At 57.4% G+C, this 22,326-nt stretch overlaps 2 protein-coding genes across 8 annotated transcripts; both read left to right on the forward strand.

The window, feature by feature from the left end:
* On the forward strand, positions 1 to 14,009 carry Prx (periaxin). Of its 7 annotated transcripts, none has more exons than XM_048790888.1 (8): positions 1 to 78; positions 3,507 to 3,550; positions 3,633 to 3,731; positions 3,856 to 3,981; positions 5,967 to 6,123; positions 9,366 to 9,562; positions 10,115 to 11,353; positions 11,417 to 14,009. In XM_048790888.1, the coding sequence occupies exons 4-8, from the start codon at positions 3,955 to 3,957 to the stop codon at positions 13,826 to 13,828; spliced, it is 4,032 nt and encodes a 1,343-aa protein (XP_048646845.1). In that variant the 5' UTR covers positions 1 to 78; positions 3,507 to 3,550; positions 3,633 to 3,731; positions 3,856 to 3,954; the 3' UTR covers positions 13,829 to 14,009. The 7 variants fall into 7 exon arrangements, with proteins under 7 accessions (XP_048646845.1, XP_048646844.1, XP_048646847.1 ...); XM_048790887.1 differs by having other exon boundaries at positions 10,115 to 11,286; positions 11,326 to 14,009; XM_048790890.1 differs by having other exon boundaries at positions 10,115 to 11,182; positions 11,354 to 14,009.
* A 1,295-nt stretch (positions 14,010 to 15,304) lies between these two features.
* Positions 15,305 to 21,618, forward strand: Hipk4 (homeodomain interacting protein kinase 4). Its single transcript, XM_015496847.2, has 4 exons — positions 15,305 to 16,896; positions 18,616 to 18,972; positions 19,861 to 20,709; positions 21,132 to 21,618. The coding sequence occupies exons 1-4, from the start codon at positions 16,432 to 16,434 to the stop codon at positions 21,309 to 21,311; spliced, it is 1,851 nt and encodes a 616-aa protein (XP_015352333.1). The 5' UTR covers positions 15,305 to 16,431; the 3' UTR covers positions 21,312 to 21,618.
* The last annotated feature ends 708 nt before the right edge of the window (positions 21,619 to 22,326 follow it).

Raw genomic sequence — 22,326 nt, forward strand, 5'->3', positions numbered from 1 at the left:
TTCCTTTTCCCCCCCAGCCTAGGGCTGGGACTGAACAGACGGACTGGGGAGCTCTCGATTGTGTCTGGAGGCCTAGAGGTAAGAGATCAGCCAGCCGGTCTCCTCCTGGGACGAGGCTGAGAATGAGACCCAGGGTCCTGGGAGGTCCGGGAGGGTGCCCGGGGCCCAGGAAGGAGGACTTTGAGCCAGTCCTGAATCCCAGCTGCACCCTCTTTCTGGCTGTGCAGCCTTTGTGCCTCTACTTGCTTGTCTCTAAAATGGGCTGACAGAGGCCGACTCACAGAGTGTTCATGAGTTACTGCCTGTGAAGAGCTAGAGCAGGCTTTCTGGTTCTTGGAATAGAATGCCAGGGGACCGTGGTGATTTTTTTTTTTTTTCATTTGTACCAGGGATTGAACCCAGGGGTCTTTAACCACTGAGCCACATCCCCAACCCCTTTTTGTATTTTAGAGACATAGTCTCACAGAGTTGCTTAGGGCCTCGCTAAGTTGCTGAGGCTGGCTTTGAACTTGCAGTCCTCCTGTCTCAACCTCCCAAGCCACTGGGATTACAGGCATGCGCCACCACGCCTGGCATGGTGGTGGTGATCTTATTGGTGGGAGGATGGTGCCCAAGATGGCTGGACTTTATCTCTCACTCGAAGTTCCCCTTTGGTTTGGGGGGAGCAAAGGCTGGGTATGAGACCCTGGGAGAGATGGAGCCCTCTTGCATACACTCTGCTATCAGAGATGTTTCTGTTAATTGAGCACTTTATATTGGGATGTTCTGAGGACTTGCTCTTGTCTCACAAATCTTCAAAGCCATTTTTACTGGCTCCATTTTACAGATAAGAAACTGAGGTCTCAGATGAGAAGGACCTTGCCCCTGTTTTCATACCTGGCAAGTGCTGGAGCCGGGACTCATCGAGGCAGCCAGAGGCCACTGCCTTACACTTCCCCTTGGCCCCACTGTGTGACCTCAGATAATATCCAGGTGCCTGGATGAGTCCGGTCACCCCCAGCTCCCACTGCTGAGGACACCAGGTCACCGTGGCTGGGAAAGCTGAGACTCTTAGGCAGGCAGAATTCCCAAGTGAGGTTGGTGGCAGCCACTGAAGAAAGGGCTAGAAGGGCAGAGCCTTCAGTAGATTCCTCAGTGGACCTAGCTCAGCCAAAGGGCGGGGCCTAGACGACAACCCTTAATTCCCAGCCACTCTGAAGGGCCCAAGCAGCGTCTAAATGGATATCTTAGATGCACCTGCCTCATGGAGGTGTTGGGGGGGGGGTTGAATGAGCCAAAGCACATAGTAGGTGCTCAAGAAACAGGAACGCTGAAAATTCTGGGAACTCAGGCATGAACCAGGACAGGGTCTCAGTCACTGCCCCAGTCTTGATTCATCAGGAGACCCCATCAGATCTCCCTCTGACACAAGTCAGGGACTCCCAGAGAGTCTCCCCCACCTCCTACCCCTGCCTACTAGGATGGGCATCACTGGGAACACAGAGTGCTTGGGGTGGAGTGGGTTTCCTTCCGAAGCTGCCCCCACCCCACCCCAGGAGCTGGGTATGTTCCTCAGGAAGGGCACTTCTGAGCTAAATATAACTTGGGCTGGGCAGCTGTCCAGGTAGGGATGAGGAAGGAGGGCACTCTCTTGTTCCCGCCCTGCTTGGGCTTCCTGTGTCAGGTTCTGGGTGTGACTCTCACTGCCAGGGCCTGGAGCAGGGAGCTCCTGGCCCAGGAGACTGTCCCCGCCATCTGCCGCTGCCTGCAAAAGGCCCATCTCACCCCCACTCCCCAGTTTAGAATACCGTGTTGGTCCCGGTTAGCTCTCACACCTGGGTTCAGTCTCACACCTGGGTTCAGTCGTGATGTCCTGCCTCTTAACTCTCTTACTCATCAGTAAAATGGGGGCCCCCTGGGATCAAGTTAGCCAGGTCTAGCTCCAACAAATTCACTTTAAAATTGCATTCACAGTCCCCTCTACCTCTCTTGCTCCATCTAGTTCCTGCCCAGCTGTTTTGTGGCCCCTGTCTCAGAACTACCAGCGCAAGTTTCGGTACCGAGTAAGGGTCAAGGGCACAGGCCCTAGCTCTGCCTCTTCCTGGTTGTCTAACTCTGGACACTTTCCCCCTCTGAGCCTGGGTTTCCACCCTTGTAACAGCCACCCTATCCAGGGTGACGTTGAGGCCTCTGGGTGCTGACACAGGGCCCAACTCAGAGGAACACCCCAGACGTGGGAACCAGCTTGGGAGAGATTGTCCCTGCTCGCAGGGGTGGGGGCTGAGAGAGGAGGCTGGGAGGAACACATAGACCAGGACCCCTAGGAAATCCAGAGAGGGGCCCTCCAACACTGTGGGGGACCTGGTAGTGGAATAGTTGCTCAGGATGTTGAGGGGGTCCCCGTGTCTTCTGTCCTGGCTAGTGGTGGGCTATGAAGGGCCATTGTGCAGCTGCGGGTGGGTGGGCGGGGTGGAATGTGGCTGGCCCAGCAGATGGGCCATTGTGTGAGGGAATGTGCCTCGTGAGGTCTGACCTTTCCCTCTACAGCAGGGGTTGGCGGGTTGGCATGCCAGGTGGGGGCTGTGAGGACTAGCCAGGAGTTGGGGGTTGGGGACACAATCTCTTCCCCCAGGAGAGCCTGGCAGAAGTCTGCATGTGACCCCCAGCTCTGCTTCCTCCTTTGCTGTGTGACCTGGGTTGGGGGTTGGGGACACAATATCTATGGCCATTCCCCGGGGAGAGCGTGGCAGAAGACTGCATGTGACCTCCAGGTCTGCTTCCTCCTTTGCTGTGTGACTTCTCTTGGCCTCTCTGAGGGGACAGGGTTTTCAGAGGTGAGGGAGAAGGTGAAGGTCTCAGTCCAAGGACTGGCCAATAATAACCACTCCATAACCATTAGTTATTATTATTGCCATATAAGAGGCTGGAGGCGTCAGACAAGTTCAAGTCCCAGCTTGGCCATATATACACCAGGCAAGTGACTCCCCTGCCCCCAGCCTCAGTTGTCTCCTCTGTAATGGGCTCAATACAATACTGACCTCACAAAGCTGTTCTGAGGTCCACGTGCAATGATACCTATGGGGACAGGACACAAGGTCAGGACCACAGGACATTCTTGGTAATAACAGCAAACATAAGCTCCTCCCTCATGTGGGCCACTTTATACCTACTAAGTCATTTGATCCATGGAACAGCCCTGCAAGGCGGGCATGCTTTCCCTCACTTTTTAAAAAAGCACAGGAAGGCGCGGGGCTGTGACCTCTGGGAGCACATGGGAGTGGATGTCATTATATTGTGTTTGGTCCAGGTGGTTGGCCCTGGGGCTCTGCAGCTGGACAGGCCCAGGAGTCACTTGGGCTCTGCCTCTTGTTTTCCAGTTGTCATGGGCTGTGTGTGTGTGGGTCTTCTGAACCTCATTGTCCCCACCTGCGTTATTGGGACAGGATATTGCTAGAGCGGGGAGGGTCACCCACTAGGAAGCAACAGTGCGTGTTAGCTGATAATACTGCTCCCATTATTCTTCTCAGAGCCCCGGACCCAGGAGGCCCGAGGAGCTGAAGGTGACCCTCAGGTGAGCACTGGCTGGCGCCACATGCCCCTCCTTGCCCTTTCCTGCCTACCTGGAGCCTCATGCCCTGATCTTTCCCTGGCAGGCAGCAAGACCCCAGCGGAAGGCCGGGAGCCCCACAGATAGCTGTGTGGCATCTGGGGCCGGGCTCCTGTTAGGAGGGAATACCTGCGCCCAGGCAGCGGTGAGGGGACAGCTGGGGTGCGGGGCCTTTCTCTCCTTCTGATGCCCACCCTGCCCTTCCCCTGGAAGCTGGGCTTCCATCCCTCATCCTCTCCTGGCCTCAACCCTCCATCCCTGTCCCCCAGGCTCAGAGGCAGCTGCTTCATGCAGAACTGAAGTTGGTTCTGCAGCGGAAGGGGGAAAGGAAGCAGGAGCCCGGGGCTCACGTGTCTCCCAGCAGCGCCATGGAGGCCAGGAGCCGGAGTGCCGAGGTGAGTGCCACAGGCCCTGCAAGGGGGGGTTGCAGGGAATGTGTAGGGAGCACAGACTAGGACAGCAAGGAGGCACTTCCTGGCTTCTCTGGGCCTTAGTCTCCCCATCTGTGAAATGGAAATATAATTGAGGGGGAAATAATAATGATGGGAAGGGCTCAGTGTAGTGCCTGGCACAAATCGATGCAAAGCAGCTAATTCACTGGATCATAAAGGAGTTGATAATAAGCTAAGGAAACCCAGCAGAAAGCCTTCATCAGAAGAGGCAGTGTGGTACAGTGGTTAAAGACAAGAATTTGGAATTATCAAATCCCACTCCCCACCATGTCAGCTGTGCAGCCCCGAGCAGGTGACCTCATCCCTTTGAGCCTTAAACCCCCCCATTGGTGAAATGAGATAATGGTTCCCATATCTGTGGGGTTTGAGGACTCACCCTTGGGCCATCTGCAGAGTCTGGCACTGAGGAAGACTCCTCTAAAGGTAGCTACCCTGGCTATTATGGAGATGGGGATGGTGGCACTTAATGTGCCTCACTGTATGCCAGGCATAGGGCAGGTCTGCTTTACAGGAGCCAAGCTGAGGCTAGGAATGGCAGGCAAGGGGGTCACTGCCTTCAGGATGGCCTGTGGGTTCTGGGACCACAGACCCAAGGTCAAGGCCCAGTGGCTTAACTTGCTGTGTGACATTAGGCAAGACATTCTACCCCTCTGGGCCTCAGGTCCTCCTCTGTTGATTTCCCAAGGCTGAAGGGAGAATGAAATGAGAGGCTGAACAGATAATGCTTAGACCAGGGTCTGCACAGCCAAAGGGTGGTGGGGATGGTCATGCTCTTCCAGCCGCTGCCACAGCTTTTCCTACTCCTTCTCACATTGCCATGCCCAGTCCTCTCCCCGCCTGGAGCCACCACAGTGGGGCATCAGGCTCAGAACTGCTTTCCCCTCTTCAAGCCCTAAATTCAATTCCAGTCCTTGCTGGTCTCAATGCCCTGCCCTGTCCCCTCTGATCCCTGTTGGTTTAGTTCACAGCTCACAATCACAGACTCCTTCCAGTACACCTCTGTTATCCAACTTTACAGCAGAGAAACGGGTTCAGGCAAGGTGCTCCCCCAGAGAGACACGGCAGATTGGATTCCTAGACACAACTCAGGCCTCTCACTTCCTCTTCTGGGAACGACGTCAATCACACAGCGTGCTGCTGGGCCAGGGCCAGTGTGCACCATTTACAGTAAATACCAGGAATGCCACCACTGTTGGTCCACCATTCATTTACCCACGCACCGACCCCCACCCCACACTTTGCTAGATTCCCTCCCTGGTGGGCGTTATGCAGGTCTTGAGGTTATAGAGTCTACAGAAGAGCACAGTCACACACATTCAAGCCTGCAGGGCCAAGGGCAAGTCCCATTCCCCATTGCCTCATCTTGCCGGGCTTAGGGGTCCAATCCTTTCCTAGGAATCCTATCCTCAACCTAGCCCCTTCTTCTGCTGCTATTAAAGCCCTTCCTCGTGGCTCAATCCCACGCTTAGAATATGGGTCACTGCCCCAGCTCCAAAGAAACCCCTCATAAACTGCGGCCACAGACTTCTCATCCCCAGTTCTCTTCCACACTCCATTTGCTCCCAACCTCGCCAACTGCTCTCTGATCCCGGTTCCCCGAACGGTCCCGTCCCATTACCTGGCTCCGCCCCCTCTAGCAGCCTCCACCGAGTCCCGCCTCTTCCAACCCCGCCCCTCGGGACAGCAGCCGTGGGGGCTCGCAGTGGCGCTCACGCCCGCGGAGCTGTTTAACCGTAGTGCAGAGAGCCAGCCGCCCGCGCGCTGTGCTAAAAGAGGTGCCGGATGAGTGGCCCGGACGTCCAGCCTGGGTCGCGCCGAGGGGCAGGTGCCCGGGGAACCCGCCTAAGAGCCGCTTTTAAGCGCGAAGGCGACCTCCGGGCGAGGTGTAGCCCTGGCGTCCCATGGCGACCCCTCGCCGCGGTCTGCAGGAGCTGAGGCGAGCGGAGTTGGTGGAGATTATAGTGGAGACGGAGGCGCAGACCGGGGTCAGCGGCATCAACGTAGCCGGCGGCGGTAAAGAAGGAATCTTCGTTCGCGAGCTGCGCGAGGACTCACCTGCCGCCAGGAGCCTCAGCCTACAGGAAGGTGGGCGGGGCCGGGGCGTGGGCGGGGCCGACCTGCGGGGGTGGAGTTAGGAATCTGTCCCCGGCCCAAGGGCTGAAACTGACTTCAGCGTTGTGGGCGTGGTCTCTAAAAGGCGGGGCTTTTTTTGGCACTGTGATTGTTCCGAGCTGACTCTGGGGGCTCCCTGTCTGATTTGAATCCCTGAGGCCCCCGTTTACTAGCTTGTGATCTTTCTGTGCCACCGTTTTCTCATCTTTAAAATGGGAACAACTAGTATTGAGCTCATGGGTTTATTATGTAGATTAAATGAGTCAGTATTTGAAAACAGCACACAGCTAAGTAGCACATGGTAAGCACTATGTAATTGCTAGTTAATGTTTGTGTTGTTGAGGCAGAAGAAAAGGGGAGGAGTTAATAACCTGGAGAGGTTGGAGAGGGGTTCAGTAAGCGAGGGGTGTTTTAGGAAATGTGAGTGAAGCTCACATTTATTCATACAGCATCTATTTATTAATAGCCTTCTATTTCAGGCATTACTTAGGTGCTTGGGCTATCGCAGTGAACAAACAGACAACAGTCCCTGCACTTATAAGTTATGATCCAGTGGAGGAGGAGTTAAAATAAGTAAAATCTCTGGTAAATTAGAAGGGAGTATGTGCTATGGATGCCTGGAAGAAAACTGCATTTTTACACAAGGTGGTCTAGGAAGGGTGGGAAGTCTGCAAGGAAGTAAGGAAACAAGCTATGTGGCCATCTGGAAAAAGCAGTCCAGGCAGAGGGAGCAGCCAATGCAAACATCCCAAGATGGGAGCATGGCTGGTTTGTTGGAGGAAGAATATGGAAGCCAGTGTATGCAATAAGTGAATGGTAAGACTGATGTCAGAGAGGCAAGGGGGGAGCAGTTTTTGGAAGGCTTTAATAAGCCATGGTGAGACTTTGACTATTTACTCAGAGACTTTGACTTTTATTTTATTTGTACCAGGGATTGAACCCAGGAGTATTTAACCACTGAGCCACATCCCCAACCCTTTTAAAAGTTTATTTAGAGACAGGATCTCACTGAGTTGCTTAGGGCCTCACTAAGTTGCTGAGGACGACTTTGAATCCTCCTGCCTCGCCTCCCCAGCAGCAGGGGAGACTTTGAATTGTATTCTGTGAGTGTTGTGAGCCGAAGAGGAACAGGAATGGATCATGTTGAAAGGCTACAATAACAGTAGACTGTAGGGGGCAGGGTTGGGAGCAGGGAGAACAAGGTGGTTACTTTGATTATCCAGGTAAGAGATGGTGATGCTCAGGACTAAAACAGTGTTGTTGGAGGTGAAGAGAAGGACTCTGGATATACCTTGAAGGAGAAACCTTCAGGACTGAGTGTGGGATATCATGGACAGAGATGGGTCAAGGATGCCTCCAGGGATTTTCGACCTGAGGATGGAGCTGTTAGTCTAACAAATGGGGCACACTGGGGCTGGTGCTTGTTTGGAAAAGACTAGGAGTGTATTTTGGACCTCTTAGATGCGAGATGTTTGTTGGACACCCAAGTGATGTGGAGTGGCAGTTGGATATACAGTCCACCCTCCATATTTTCGGGTTCTGCATCTGAGGATTTAACCAAAGATTGAAAATATTTTTTAAAAAAATTGCATCTGTAATTGTATCTGAACACGTCCAGACACATTTTCTTGTCACTATTCCCTAAACAACACAGTGTAACAACTATTTACACTGCGTTAGGTATTATAAGTAATCTAGCCAGAGTGTAGTGTTACGTGCCTGTAATCCCAGTGGCTAGGGAGGCTGAGGCAGGAGGATTGTGAGTTCAAAACCTGATTCAGTAACTTAGCAAGGCCTTAAGCAACTCAGAGAGACCCTGTCTCTAAATAAAATACAAAATAGGGCTGGGGATGTGGCTCAGTGGTTAAGCATCCCTGGGTTCATTCCTCCTTACCAAAAAATAAATAAGTAATCTAGATCTCATTTTATATATGTGGGAAGAGGTATGTAGCTTACATGAAAATACTATGCTGTTTTATATAAGAGACTTGAGCATCTGTAGATTTTTGATGTCTAGGAGGGGAGGACCTGAAAACAACCCTCTACAGATACAGAGAGGCCTTATGAGTCCAGAGTGAAGGAGGGAGTGCTGGCTGGAGAGATACACTGGGGAGTTATCAGCAGATGTATGATCCTTAAACTCCTAAATCTGGATGAGCTTCCCAAGAATTCCCCAAAGCCGAGTGTAGCGTGTTTATGGAGAAGAGAAGAGGCCCAAGGCCTGAGCACCTCAAACAGTGTCTTTAAGAGTTCATAAACTTGCTGAGCAAGACGGTGTATGCCCATAATCCCAGCAACCTGAGAGGCTGAGGCAGGAGGATCCCAATGTCGATGCAAGTTCAAGGGTAGCCTCAGCAACCTCCAGAGGGGTTCCAGAAGGTGTGACACCCCCCAAACCAACTGAAACAAGTAGATGAGAAAAAGAGTAAAGTTGGGTAAAATAAAATAAAGTGGTCCAAGCAGATGAAGTTTGGGATTTGACCATTGAACTACACAGGGGTCACTGCCTGAGACCTTGAAAGGTGCAGTTCATGTATGTGGTGCGAAGCGGGGCGCTAGTAAGCGGATGGAAAGTGTGGCTGGAGAATTGTAAATAATGCCGATGCATTTTTTGTCATCAAGGTAAACAGATCTATGGGACAGGAACTCCATACTGTGAGGTCCAGACATTCATTCTTATGGGAGAAATGGCATATTGTTATGCTGATAGGATAATGTAGAAAAAAAGGGCACAAGGTGATGTGGGAAAAGGGGAGAATCGCTGGGCAAACAGCGGAGGAACTGACCCGAGCCAGGAGTGAGAACAGTTCATCCCTTGAACAGGAGTAAAGATCCAGCAGAGCAGGGAGATAAATAGATGGTGTGGGAACTTGCGGAAGTTACCTTCTGATTTTATTCTCTCCGTAAAGAAAACAAAGTCATCTTTTGAGGTGTGAGGTTGGGGTAGAGAAGTGGAAACGCGACCCGCGAGACCTGAACGTTGTGGATTTGTTCGGTGCCCAGTGGGAGAGGCGGAGCTAAAGCCATGGGCGGGGCTTCGTTACTAGGGTCTTGGCCCTAGTCGGGGTGGAACGCCTCTCAAGCCTGCGCTCGGGATAGGCGGGCTAAACCCGGGGGCGGGGCTTCATTGCGCTAGCTCCCAGGAAGTGGGCGGAACCAGACCTGGGCGGAGCTGGCAGATGCCCATGCCCTGCCCACCTCCACCTCGCCTGCAGGGGACCAGCTCCTGAGCGCCCGCGTGTTCTTTGAGAACTTCAAGTACGAGGACGCACTACGCCTGCTGCAATGCGCCGAACCTTACAAGGTCTCCTTCTGCCTGAAGCGCACTGTGCCCACCGGAGACCTGGCGCTGCGGCCCGGGACCGTGGCTGGCTACGAGATCAAGGGGCCGCGGGCCAAGGTGGCCAAGCTGGTACGCGTGCTTAGCCCGGCCCCGGTCCTGGACAGCCCCAGCGATCCTGTCTCTGCGCCGTGAGCCCCACTCCCCGCCAACGTGGGCCATCCTTGCCCTCTGTCTTGTCACTAACCTAATGCTAATCCCACCCTCGTTCATTGTCCCTAAACTCCTCCCCCGGGAGGGAGTCCATCTACCCCAGACCTTGGCCCTCAACCATCTTGAAGAGGCATTCCCATCTTCGGATCCAGGCCAGCTAGGGAGGATTTGGAACCAGGAAGGCCAGGTTCCAGTCTGAGCGCTGCTCAATCCCCATCTGCACCATAAGGGTGCTGGGGAAATTCCTGGATGAGGACTTAGACATCTTGGGGTTCAGTTCCCACACTCCTGTTGATTCTACATGAATGTCTTTGCTTTCTGGGGGAAAGGCAGGAAGTGGGGATGGTTTTGGGGAACAAGATACTCTACCCAGAATATCTCCATCCTGATATACAATACCAGTGGGGCTCTTCCTGTCTGCTCCGGCCTCCCACTGTCCCACCGCCTCCTGCCTCTCTCCTCTCTCCCCAGAACATCCAGAGTCTGTCCCCTGTGAAGAAGAAGAAGATGTTGGTGGTGCCCGGGGCCCTGGGGGCCCCTGCAGACCTGGCCCCCGTTGACGTCGAGTTCTCCTTTCCCAAGTTCTCCCGTCTGCGTCGGGGCCTCAAAGCTGAGGCTGTCAAAGGTCCTGTCCCAGCTGCCCCTGCCCGCCGGCGCCTCCAGCTGCCTCGGCTGCGTGTAAGAGAAGTGGCCGAAGAGGCCCAGGTAGCCCGGCTGGCTGCTGCTGCTCCTCCCCCCAGGAAGGCCAAGGCAGAGGTAGAGGTAGCAGCAGGAGCTCGTTTCCCAGCCCCTCAGGTGGAGCTGGTTGGGCCCTGGCTGCCAGGTGCTGAGGTGGGTGTCCCTCAGGTCTCAGCTCCCAAGGTGGCCCCCTCAGCAGAGGCTCCCAGTGGCTTGGGCCTCCACCTGCCAACCCTTGGGCTGGGAGCCCCTGCTGCACCTGCTGTGGAGCCTCCAGCTGTAGGGATCCAGGTCCCCCAAGTGGAGCTGCCCACCTTGCCCTCACTACCCACTCTCCCCACACTTCCTTGCCTGGAGACCCGGGAAGGGGCTGTGGCAGTGACAGTGCCCACCCTGGAAGTAGCAGCACCTACTGTGGAGGTGGACCTGGCCTTGCCAGGCAAAGAGGCAGAGGCCCGGGGAGAGGTGCCTGAGGTGGCCTTGAAGATGCCCCGCCTCAGTTTCCCCCGCTTTGGGACCCGAGGGAAAGAAGTCACTGAGGCCAAAGTGACCAAGATCAGTCCAGAGGCCAGGGTGAAGGGTCCTAGACTTCGAATGCCCACCTTTGGCCTTTCTCTCCTGGAGCCCCGGCCCTCGGCCCCTGAGGCTATTGCTGAGAGCAAGTTGAAGCTGCCCACCATCAAAATGCCCTCCTTTGGCATTGGAGTCGCGGGGCCTGAGGTCAAGGTGCCCAAAGGGCCTGAAGTGAAGCTCCCTAAGGCCCCTGAGATCAAGCTCCCCAAAGTGCCTGAGGCAGCCCTCCCAGATGTGCGACTCCCAGAGGTTCAGCTCCCCAAAGTGTCAGAGATGAAGCTTCCAAAAGTGCCTGAGATGGCCGTGCCCGATGTGCACCTCCCAGAAGTGCAGCTCCCGAAGGTTCCAGAGATGAAACTCCCTGAGATGAAGCTCCCGAAGGTGCCCGAGATGGCCGTGCCCGATGTGCACCTCCCAGAAGTGCAGCTCCCGAAGGTTCCAGAGATGAAACTCCCGAAGGTGCCCGAGATGGCTGTGCCCGAGGTTCGACTTCCGGAGCTGCAGCTGCCCAAAGTGTCAGAGATGAAGCTCCCGAAGATACCCGAGATGGCCGTGCCCGATGTGCACCTCCCAGAAGTGCAGCTCCCGAAGGTTCCAGAGATGAAACTCCCCAAGGTCCCCGAGATGGCCGTGCCAGAGGTTCGACTTCCAGAGGTACAGCTGCCCAAAGTGTCAGAGATGAAGCTCCCCAAGGTCCCCGAGATGGCCGTGCCCGAGGTTCGGCTTCCTGAGGTGCAGCTGCCCAAAGTGTCAGAGATGAAACTCCCCAAGGTCTCTGAGATGGCTGTGCCCGAAGTGCAGCTCCCAGAGGTGCAGCTGCCCAAAGTGTCAGAGATTCGGCTGCCAGAAATGCAGGTGCCAGCGGTACCAGATGTGCAGCTGGCAGCTCCCAAGGCACCGGAGGTGAAGCTAAAAGCTGCTGGGGCGGAGCAGGCAGAGGGGATGGAGTTTGGCTTCAAGATGCCCAAGATGACCATGCCCAAGTTGGGGAGGGTGGGGCCTCCGTCCCAAGGCAAACCAGGTGAGGCAGGTGCGGAGGTCTCAGGAAAGCTAGTGACACTTCCCTGTCTGCAGCCGGAGGTGGGTGGTGAGGCTCGTGTGGGTGTCCCCTCTCTCACTCTGCCCTCTGTGGAACTAGACCTACCGGGGGCCCTCGGCCTGGAGGGACAGGTTCAGGAGGCCAAAGTGGGCAAGGTGGAGCAGCCAGAGGGTCCCCAGGTGGCAGTTGGTGTTGGGGAAGTGGGCTTCCGAGTGCCCTCTGTTGAGATTGTCACTCCTCAGCTGCCCACAGTGGAGGTTGAGGAAGGGCGGCTGGAGATGATGGAGATGAAGGCCAAGCCCTCCTCCAAGTTCTCCCTGCCCAAGTTTGGACTCTCAGGACCAAAGGTGGCCAAGGCAGAGGCTGAGGGGGCTGGACGAGCTACCAAGCTGAAGGTGTCCAAGTTTGCTATCTCACTCCCCAAGGCTCGGATGGGAACTGAAGCTGAGGCCAAAGAGGCAGGAGATGGAGGCCTGTTGCCTGCCCTCGATCTGTCTATTCCACAGCTCAGCCTGGATGCCCACCTGCCCTCGGGCAAGGTGGAGGTGGCAGGGGCCGATGTCAAGTTCAAGGGGCCCAGGTTTGCTCTGCCCAAGTTTGGGGTCAAAGGCCGGGACGCTGAGCCAGGAGAACTAGTGTCAGGGACAGCTGAGTTGGAGGGCAAGGGCTGGGGCTGGGATGGGAAGGTCAAGATGCCCAAGCTGAAGATGCCCTCTTTTGGGCTGGTCAGAGGGAAGGAAGCAGAAGTCCAGGGTGGACGCATCAGCCCTGGGGAAAAGCCAGAGTCTATAGCTGGGCAGCTTAGGATCCCTGAGGTGGAGTTGGTCACCCTGGGGACTCAGGAGGAAGCAGAGGCAGAGGGAGCAGGGGCTGTTAGTGGAGTGAGGCCATCAGGCCTGCAGGTGTCCACTACTGGGCAGGTGGCCACTGAGGGCCATGAGGGGGTGCTGAGGATGCCCCCACTGGGCATCACACTGCCCCAAGTAGAACTAACCGGCTTTGGGGAGGCGGGCACCCCAGGGCAGCAGGCCAAGAGCATGCCCCCTCCAGCAGAGGGCACAGCAGGCTACAAAGTCCAGGTGCCTCAGGTGAGCCTGTCCCTGCCTGGAAGCCAAGTGGCAGGTGGTGAGCTGTTGGTGGGTGAAGGCATCTTCAAGATGCCCACCGTGACCGTGCCCCAGCTGGAGCTGGACGTGGGGCTGAGCCGGGAGGCCCAGGTGGATGAGGTGGCCACAAGCGAGGAGGGGCTGAGGCTGAAGCTGCCCACACTGGGGACAGGAGCCAGGGGAGAGGAGACTGAGGGCCAGCCCCCGGGGGCCGAGCACACCTTCCGCCTCTCGCTGCCAGACGTGGAGCTCTCGCCACCCGCCGTGGGCAGCCACGCCGAGTACCAGGTGGCAGGGGGTGAAGGAGAAGCCGCACAGAAACTCAAGGTGCGGCTGCCCCGGTTTGGCCTGGTGCGGGCCAAGGAGGGGGTCGAGGAGGGTGAGAAGGTCAAGAGCCCGAAGCTCAGGCTACCCCGGGTGGGCTTCAGCCCAAACGAGTCTGCCCCTGGAGAAGGTTCCCCCAGCCCTGAGGAGGAGGAAGAAGAGGGCAGCGGGGAAGGGGCCTCGGGTCGTCGGGGCCGGGTCAGGGTCCGCTTGCCCCGTGTGGGCCTAGCAGCCCCTTCTAAGGCCTCTAAGGGACAGGAGGGTGATGCAGCCTCCAAGTCCCCTGTAGGGGAGAAGTCACCCAAGTTCCGCTTCCCCAGGGTGTCTCTAAGCCCTAAGGCCCGGAGTGGAAGTGGGGACCAGGAAGAGGGTGGCTTCAGGGTCCGGCTGCCCAGTGTGGGGTTTTCTGAGACAGGGGCTCCAGGCCCCACCAGGATGGAGGGGGCCCAGGCGGCTGCTGTCTGAAGCCCTGGGCAGACGGAGACATCCCCTCCCCTCGTTTTGTGTGTGAGTTAACTAGCACTAACCCTCAGAGGGCCAGGAGGTGGGCGACTGACCAGGGCAGGGTGGAGGCCTGTCCTCTCTTCAGCAGGAGTGCCTGTATCATTCCAAGCCATGTGAATAAAATAATCCCGAGGTAGCCATGTGTCCCGTTTCCTGTGTGTGTGTGGTAGGAGTGGGGGTGGTGGGAAGGGGAAGAGAAAGGAGGTCCTGGTGGGGACCTCCCCAACCTGAGGGGATCCTCTGGCATGAGAGAGAAACAGGCCACCTCTGGTCTTAGAAGAGGCAGGTAGCCCTGGTGGAGGGCGCCTGCTCTCGCCCTTCAGAATTCCCAGAGGCCTTTGAGGAGGGCGCTGGGGAGCTCCCTAGCAGAGCACAGCAGTGGATCAACCTCTCTGCCAGGGAATCTGCCGTCCGGGGCGGGGGGCCCACTCCTACAGGATGGCTGCTGCCCCCTGCTCACCGCACACCTCTATACACCCTGCCTTCTTTCCTGTCAGGCTGGTTCTACTGCCCCACCCAGCTGGCCCCACCCAGGAAGGCCTGTCTTGGTCTCCTCTTCAGAACTATGGGTTGAGAATCTCCACATCAAACACCTGGCTGCCTCTTAGGACTGGGTCCTGGGATCCTCAGCACCTCTCAGTGCTGAGCCTTGGGATCATAGGCCGTCCGTCTCCCTGCCCAATCCCCACTCAGGATCTAAGCCCCCCTAGGGCCTCCATACTACCTCATGTTTCTGCTGTGATATAAAAGGACACTACCCTGCTCTCTTCATACCTCCTCCTCCTTGTCTCAGGATGAGGGATGCAGACTCCATGCACCTTCTCCCATCGCCGGCTGCCCCGCACTTCCTGCGTCCCCAGCACACACCACAGGAGCCGTCTCCACTCAGGCGCATGCCTCTGCAGCACCCCCCCCCCGTCGCGTGCTGGGTTTGCCTCCCACTTTATCTGCCCCCCAGCACACACTGGGGCTTCTCTGTGGCTTCACCTGCAGTTTTTTCCAACTTCCCAGGGAAACTTCTATCTTCTGGCCCTGGCTCTTGTCTCTCTTCCCCACTCCTCTTTCTCCTCCTGCCCCTGGGCCATCAGGGCTCCTACGAGGTCCTGGACCACCCCCACTCCCTCTCTGGGCTGTGTCCCCTTCCCCTGTGGTTTCTATTTATTTATGTGCAAGCAACTCCCAGACTCTCTCCTGCATCCACCAGGGGAACCGGTGGCCTCTGCAGCCTCCCCTTGGACACTCAGAGACTGTGAGGGTGGTAGTTCAGAGCTTGCTGTCCGCAGGGTCAATCAATGCCTGTCTCTGGCACCCAGTTGAGGGACTTTTTAGGTATTTTAAAAACCTCTTTGCCGGGCACAGTGGTGCACACCTGTAATCCCAGGGACTCAGGAAGCTGAAGCAGAAGAGTCACAAGTTTGAGGCCAGCCTCTGCAACTTAGACCTTGTCCCCAAACAAAAACTAAAAGGGCTGGGGTGTGGTTCAGTGGTTAAGCATCCCTGGGTTCAATCCCTGGTACCAAAAAACAAACAAAAAACTCCACGTCTTTGTGCCTTGATTCTCTCGTCCCTGCAATTCCTACTCTATTACAGGTTTAAACATCTTAATGTTTACTCTGTAATCTGGCCCCAGCATCTTCTCCCCCAAACTGCTCCATGTTCCTTTCTCAGATACTTCCCTGGGCCTTGTCCTGCACAGATTCATCCTTTCCCCCCAACCTGTCTGTCACACGGCCTGTCCTTTTGTACCCTTCCCAAACCTTTCCCACCTGGGCCCTGCCCTGGACTCCTTCCTGGGTTTGGGTCCTCCACTCTTGCCCCTCCACTTTGTTCTCGACACTCAGATCTGACCCTATGCTTCCTTGCTCAAAGCCCTTCTGTGGCTCCCCAGTACCCTAGGAATAAAATCCAAACTCTGTAGTCTGTATCCAGGACCTTCTACAACCTGGCTCTGCCCCAGCCACAGCTCTCAACCACAGGTGTTTTCTGGCCACGAACACGCGTGCACACATACACACGCACATACACACACACACACGCGCGCGCGCGCACACACACACACACACGCACACACATCCCCTTAACAGGAAAAGTCTGCCTCTCTCCCTTGTCTGTAGGTACACCCCGATTCCTGCAGACTCCAGGTCCATGATCTGAGTCCTTCTCGGTCAACCCTTCCTCAGCCAGCCTCTCTAGGGTTCCACCACCGGGTGGGGGAGGGGGCCCAGCCTGGCACCCCACCCCCACTCCAGCTGAGGGCTCAGGTCTCCAACAACAGAACCAGAGGCACTCAGCAACACTGGAACCCATTTGGGGGGCCTGGGGCCCCTCATCCCAAGCCGGGAGGGCTTTGGGGGAGGGGTGCAGCCCCTGGTAGACTTGTCGTGTGGCCAAAGGGGCCGAGGGGTGCCAGGGAAGTGGGGACCAACCTTGTAGGGGAAGGCACGAGTGCGGTTCTCTTTCCCCCACTGGGGGGGCCACGGGGCCGTCGGAGGGGTGGGAGACCTCGGAGGCAGAGCCTTTGGTTCCGGGGTCGGGGCAGGACAGCGTGTGTCAGCAGGGGCACCATGGCCACCATCCAGTCGGAGACCGACTGTTACGACATCATTGAGGTGCTGGGCAAGGGCACCTTTGGGGAAGTGGCCAAGGGATGGCGGCGAAGCACGGGTGAGATGGTGGCCATCAAGATCCTCAAGAACGACGCCTACCGCAGCCGCATCATCAAGAACGAGCTGAAGCTGCTCCGCTGCATGCGGGGCCTGGACCCCGACGAGGCCCACATCATCCGCTTCCTCGAGTTCTTCCACGACGCCCTCAAGTTCTACCTGGTCTTCGAGCTGCTGGAGCAAAACCTCTTTGAGTTCCAGAAGGAGAACAACTTCGCACCCCTCCCGGCCCGTCACATCCGGACGGTCACCCTGCAGGTGCTCAGAGCCCTGGCGCGGCTCAAGGAGCTGGCCATCATCCACGCCGACCTCAAACCCGAGAACATCATGCTGGTGGATCAGACCCGCTGCCCCTTCAGGGTCAAGGTGAGTGCAGCTGCGGGGGGTGGGGGGACACCCTTGTGACATGGAGGTCTTTCTCATCTCAGCTCCTGGACTCGAGGTCTCCTGACCCTCTTCATGCTGTCACCCCTCCCTGCTGGCCCCACATCCCCCCATCTCTCCATCCCAGACCTGAGGCTTCCCCTGCGCCTCCTCCAGGCCCTGACGTATCCCCATCCTGTTCCAACCTCAGTCCCTCTGGTCCTGTCCTGTCGTTGTGGGGATGCCATTCTCGTGGTAGACAGAGTCACCATCCTCTCCAGGAACCAGGTCCCAGTGGTCAGGGCTCTGAATTCAGATTAGTAACCACTTCATGACGCTGCTGTCTGGGGATGGACCGTCAGGAATAACTCAATGAAAAGAACCTCAGAGGGAAGTCAGGGCCTCAACAGAGACAGAGAGAGCAGCTGTCCAGGTTGACCGCCAAGCACCTGTCATGTACCCAGGGCCCGTGGGGGGGGTCAGCAGTGCCTGGCGGTGAAGACAGAAGAAGACCCGGCCTTCAGGGTGGTGGTGTCCTTCTGTTGGGTGACATAGAGACAAAGATAGAGAGGGACACAGAGACAAGAGACAAACCATGCAAGAAGCAATTGCCAAGGGGTGTGGCTAATGTGGAGCAGCAGCCTGGCGGCATAGACTCTGGGTTCCTTTCCCGGCACCGCAGGAGAACAGAGAGAGGGAGGATTGAAGAACGGCAGGCAGGGAGGTGAAGCCCCGTGTTCATTCACTCCCTCTGCCGGGCCCCTACTGAATGAGTACCAGGCACTTTCTAGGCCTCTGCAGATGCTGCACTGAACAAAACAGACAAAATCCTTGACCTCGTGGGCCTGGCCTCTTTAGTTGGGGAGAAAAACACAATGAACTTGATGAAAGAGTAAAATAATGTGAGATGGTGTTAACAGTAAGAGCAAAAAGCAGAGAGCTAGGAGGGGGAGAGAGTGGCAGGAGGCCTCACGGAGAAGGTGACGTTGAGGAAAGACCTAAAGGAGGTGAGGGAGCCTCGTGGACATGTGGCGCAGAGCATCCAGGCAACGGGAAGTGGTTCAAAGGCCCTGAGCGGGGGACGTGTCTGGCTTAAGGAACAGTGAGGAGGCCCATGTGGCTGGAGGAGGGTGAGTGGGGTGCAGGTGAGGGCACGGAGTGGCAGGGGCAAATGTTGGAGCTTGGTGGAGAAGGAGGAGGATTTCGGCTTTTATCAAGGGACGTGGGTGTAGGCAGGAGATCAGACTCAAGTGGGCAGATGGAGGGTGGACAGGTGGTGCAGGGAGACCAGCGAGGAGGCCGGGAGGGGACCAGGGTGGGGACTGTGGATGGAAGGCAGAGTAAGCAGATTCTGGGTTGGTTTAGAAGTGGAGCCAAACAAGGTGTGGGTAAGGGGAAGAGGAGTGCACTAACCCTCAGTCATGAAGTCTGTTTTCCTCTTGGTGCTGGAGATGGAACCCAGGGCCTCGCATGTGCTAGGCAGGTGCTCCACCACTGAGCTACATCCCCAGCCCTGGGCACAAGTTCTAGTGCAGAGAGTCAGACACAGAGCCAGACACACAACCGGACAGAAGGGCTGGAAGACAGGAACATCCATGGGGAAGGAAGTCTCACTGAAACAGAGTCCAGAGCTGGGTGCAAATGGACTCCAGGTGAGAGACAGCAGGGGAGGCGCGGAGGGCTGTCTGCCACTCCCCTGCCACCTGCTCCTCCTCTCAACAGGTGATTGACTTTGGCTCAGCCAGTATTTTCAGTGAGGTGCGCTACGTGAAAGAGCCGTACATCCAGTCTCGCTTCTACCGGGCCCCTGAGATTCTGCTGGGGCTGCCCTTCTGTGAGAAGGTGGATGTGTGGTCGCTGGGCTGTGTCATGGCTGAACTGCACCTGGGCTGGCCCCTCTACCCCGGCAACAACGAGTATGACCAGGTGCGCTACATCTGTGAGACCCAGGGCCTGCCCAAGCCACACCTGCTGCACGCCTCCTGCAAGGCCCACCACTTCTTCAAGCGTAACCCCCACCCTGATGCCACCAATCCCTGGCAGCTCAAGTCCTCAGCTGACTACCTGGCTGAGACCAAGGTAGGGGGGGAGGTGGGGTGAGGGCAATCAGTGGAGGGGGAATGCTATATCAAGAACAATCTTGGTTAGACCTCAGGGAGGACTAGAAGATTGGGGCATCAGCTATGGGGCTTGTCATGGCAAGAAAGATCTGGGTGAGACCAAAGGTGGGACTGGAAATATGGCTCTGGGCTCAGCAACTTGTGTAGCATGAGGGATTTGGGTTAAGCCAAACGTGAGATGTGGGGTTTGGTGAGAGAGTTCCAACAGAAAGAGGCATGTGAGAGAGACCCCAGGTGGGCAGTCCATTTGCTATCTCTATGGTGTCGTCATCATACCTGCGTAGCAAGAGAATCTGGGTTAGGTGGCAGAAGGGACCAGAAGTTTGAGGCCAGCTTAGGAGCTTTCATAGCCAGAAGGATCCGGGTGAGATCAAAGGTGGTTCTAGGGGTTGTCAAACTAGTGTGTACGAAGGGTCTGGATTTGACCCCTGAGAGGTCTGGAGGGTTGGAATCAGATGTGGAGGCTGCAGCAGCAAGAGGATCTGCATTTGATTCCAGAGAGGACTAGAGGTTTAGGGCAACTGCTGGCAGGGGCTGAACCCATGGCTCTGGAGAGGGCTGGAGGTCTGGGGTGAGGTGTGGAGCTTGGGTCATGGAGCGCTCTGGGTAGGTCTCAGCAGGACCAAAGAGCACATCGTCAGGTGTCCTTCTGGCAGCAGCAGGAGAGGTCTGGATTAGACAGGAAGGCATCTGGTGGGATGGATCAGGTGTCTCTGACTTGGCAGCCCGAGAGCCCCAAATCAGATCATGGGCAGAACTGGGAGTCCGGGGTCATATGTAGGGCAGGGGCATGTCTGGGGCTCCGGGCCTGATGCAGGTCAACCCCACGTCCCCCATGCTCCACCAGGTGCGTCCCCTGGAGCGTCGCAAGTACATGCTCAAGTCCTTGGACCAGATCGAGACGGTGAATGGTGGCGGGGCTGCCAGCTGGCTGACCTTCCCGGACCGGGAGGCGCTGGCCGAGCACGCGGACCTCAAGAGCATGGTGGAGCTGATCAAGCGCATGCTGACGTGGGAGTCCCACGAGCGCATCAGCCCCAGTGCGGCCCTGCGCCACCCCTTCGTGTCCATGCAGCATCTGCGCAGCGCACACGAGACCACGCGGTACTACCAGCTGTCCCTGCGCGGCTGTCGCCTCTCGCTGCAGGTGGAGGGCAAGCCACCCCTGCCTGTCATGGCCACCACAGAGGATGGGCCCCCTTACTACCGGCTGGCCGAGGAGGAGGAGGCCGTGGGCATGGGCAGCGTGGCGGGCAGCGGGCCCTTCTTCCGGGAGGAGAAGGCTCCGGCCGTGCAGAGAGCCATCGACCAGCTGGACGACCTGAGCCTGCAGGAGGCCGGCCGCGGGCTCTGGGGGGAGACCCGGGCCGACGTGGTCTCCGACATGCTGGCCCCGTTCAAGGCGGCCACCACGGGCCGCGGGGTCCCCGACTCTGGCCCAGAGCCCATCCTGGCCTTCTATGGCAGCCGGCTAGCAGGACGCCACAAGGCCCGCAAGCCGCCCGCGGGCTCCAAGTCCGACTCCAACTTTAGCAACCTCCTCCGGCTGAGCCAGGCCTCGCCCGAGGACGATGGGCCCTGCCAGGGGAGTGGCTGGGAGGAAGGCGAGTGCCAAGGGGCCTCTGCGGAGCCGCCTGCCATCCCACAGCGGGAGGGAGATGGACCCAACATCAAGGACATGACCATGGACGCTGAGGTAAGCCAACGGTGGGTGGTGGGCAGTGGCTCTGGCCAGGGCCTCCCCAGAGCTGGCTCCAGGGTGGGGGTGCAGATCACCGGGCCTGGCCTTCCACACACCTCTCGCTGGTGCAGACACCCACTGACCCACCCTTAGGATGTGGGGAGACCGGGCACACACTAGCCCATGTTCAGGACACAAGGACCAGCCAACGTGAGGCCACCCTTACTCTTGAGGCTCAGCACACACGAATGCCCTCAGGACAGGACAAGGCTCCACCATACTGTCCCACCTTCACGCTGTGACCCAGTAACCTCCTATGAGAAGCCACGACCCAGACTGGACAGGCCCTTAGTGCGTCTTGTCCCTCTCAGGAAAGTGGGACTGAGGCCCAGCAGACACCAACACTTCTTGCTGATGCCCCTCTCTTGTCCCAACAGAGGTCAGGCCCTGAGCTCTTCGACCCCAGCAGCTGTCCTGGAGAGTGGCTGAGTGAGCCTGACTGGACCCTGGAGGGAGTCAGGGGGCCACGGGCTCAGGGGCTCCCACCCCGCCACCCCCACCCACATGGTCCGCCCAGGGCCACCAGCTTTCTGCAGCACGCTGGCGGGCACCACTGATGGCAAGGCCCCCCCTGCCTGCGGCTGGGGGCTGCACTGGCTGGGCTGGCATCCCTCTGACCTGAACTGCTCCACAGTGCCATCCCTGAATCCACAAATTATTCTTACAGAAAAGATGATTATCCAGAAATCCCCCATACCCCCTCCCACAGCGCATGCCTGTACCACCACCCATAGGTGGCCCTAAGGGCCTGGCTCATGGCCCCCTTGGCCAGGGACGGCAAGAAGAGGGTTGCACTCCACTGGCCCTGAGCTCGCCCTTGGCCCCGCTGCCTCCGTGTAGTTCAATAAAGAAACGTTCAACAGTCCTGCCTCCCCGTCCTCACTGCCTGAGGCCTCTCCAGTCCAGGGTGGGGTCCTCAGCGGGCACCCAGGACCTGACTCTGCCATGCTCTGCCCAGGTGGCTCATACAGCAGGCTATGACGCTGGGAGGAGGAGGCTTGGACACTAACCCATTCCCTAAATATGCTGAGCACCAGGCACCGGGGAACCTCCCCCCAGAACACCCCGTGTTCAGCACAACTCGTCCGAGCTTACCAAACGCAGAGGCCCCGGGGAGCCTCGCCCCTCCTTATGCTCTGGGCCGGGCATGCACTTACCTGTGCTTGGCACATGCTAGGTGTGAATTTACCTGGCAGGCAAAGGTTCAGGTTTGGCCCACACTCCAGCATCCAGCATGCTGGTCCCCCTTGGGATAGGGGATGGTTCAGACCAGGCTGATCACCTGGGAGCATGCTCAGTGTGTAGCACATGCTTCCCCATGCTGGCTACCCAGGTGCTCGGTCCGTGCCAGCCCACATGGTCACGCCGCATGCTCAGCACACGCCAGCCCATGTGTGATACATGCCAAGGGCTCGGCACACGCCAGGCCACACTGGTCACACGCTGAGGGCTTAGCACATACCAGCCCACACACGTGGTAAACCAAGGGCTCAGTACATAAGATGTCCCCAGCAGAGGCCCATGCCAGCTGTCCCCTGCCCTACACTCCATCGTCCAGCACTCAGTCAGGCG

This window comes from Marmota marmota, unplaced genomic scaffold (genome assembly GCF_001458135.2).
Source record: "Marmota marmota marmota unplaced genomic scaffold, marMar, whole genome shotgun sequence".
Classification (NCBI taxonomy): Eukaryota; Metazoa; Chordata; class Mammalia; order Rodentia; family Sciuridae; genus Marmota; species Marmota marmota.

Coding starts and splice junctions, on each gene's coding strand:
- Prx (XM_048790885.1), top strand. CDS start 3,955: ATGGAGGCCAGGAGCCGGAGTGCCGAG. Junction 3,982..5,966: donor CCAGGAGCCGGAGTGCCGAG/GTGAGTGCCACA, acceptor CGCGGTCTGCAG/GAGCTGAGGCGAGCGGAGTT. Junction 9,563..10,114: donor GGGCCAAGGTGGCCAAGCTG/GTACGCGTGCTT, acceptor CTCTCTCCCCAG/AACATCCAGAGTCTGTCCCC.
- Hipk4 (XM_015496847.2), top strand. CDS start 16,432: ATGGCCACCATCCAGTCGGAGACCGACTGTTACGACATCATTGAGGTG. Junction 18,973..19,860: donor ACTACCTGGCTGAGACCAAG/GTAGGGGGGGAG, acceptor ATGCTCCACCAG/GTGCGTCCCCTGGAGCGTCG. Junction 20,710..21,131: donor ACATGACCATGGACGCTGAG/GTAAGCCAACGG, acceptor TTGTCCCAACAG/AGGTCAGGCCCTGAGCTCTT.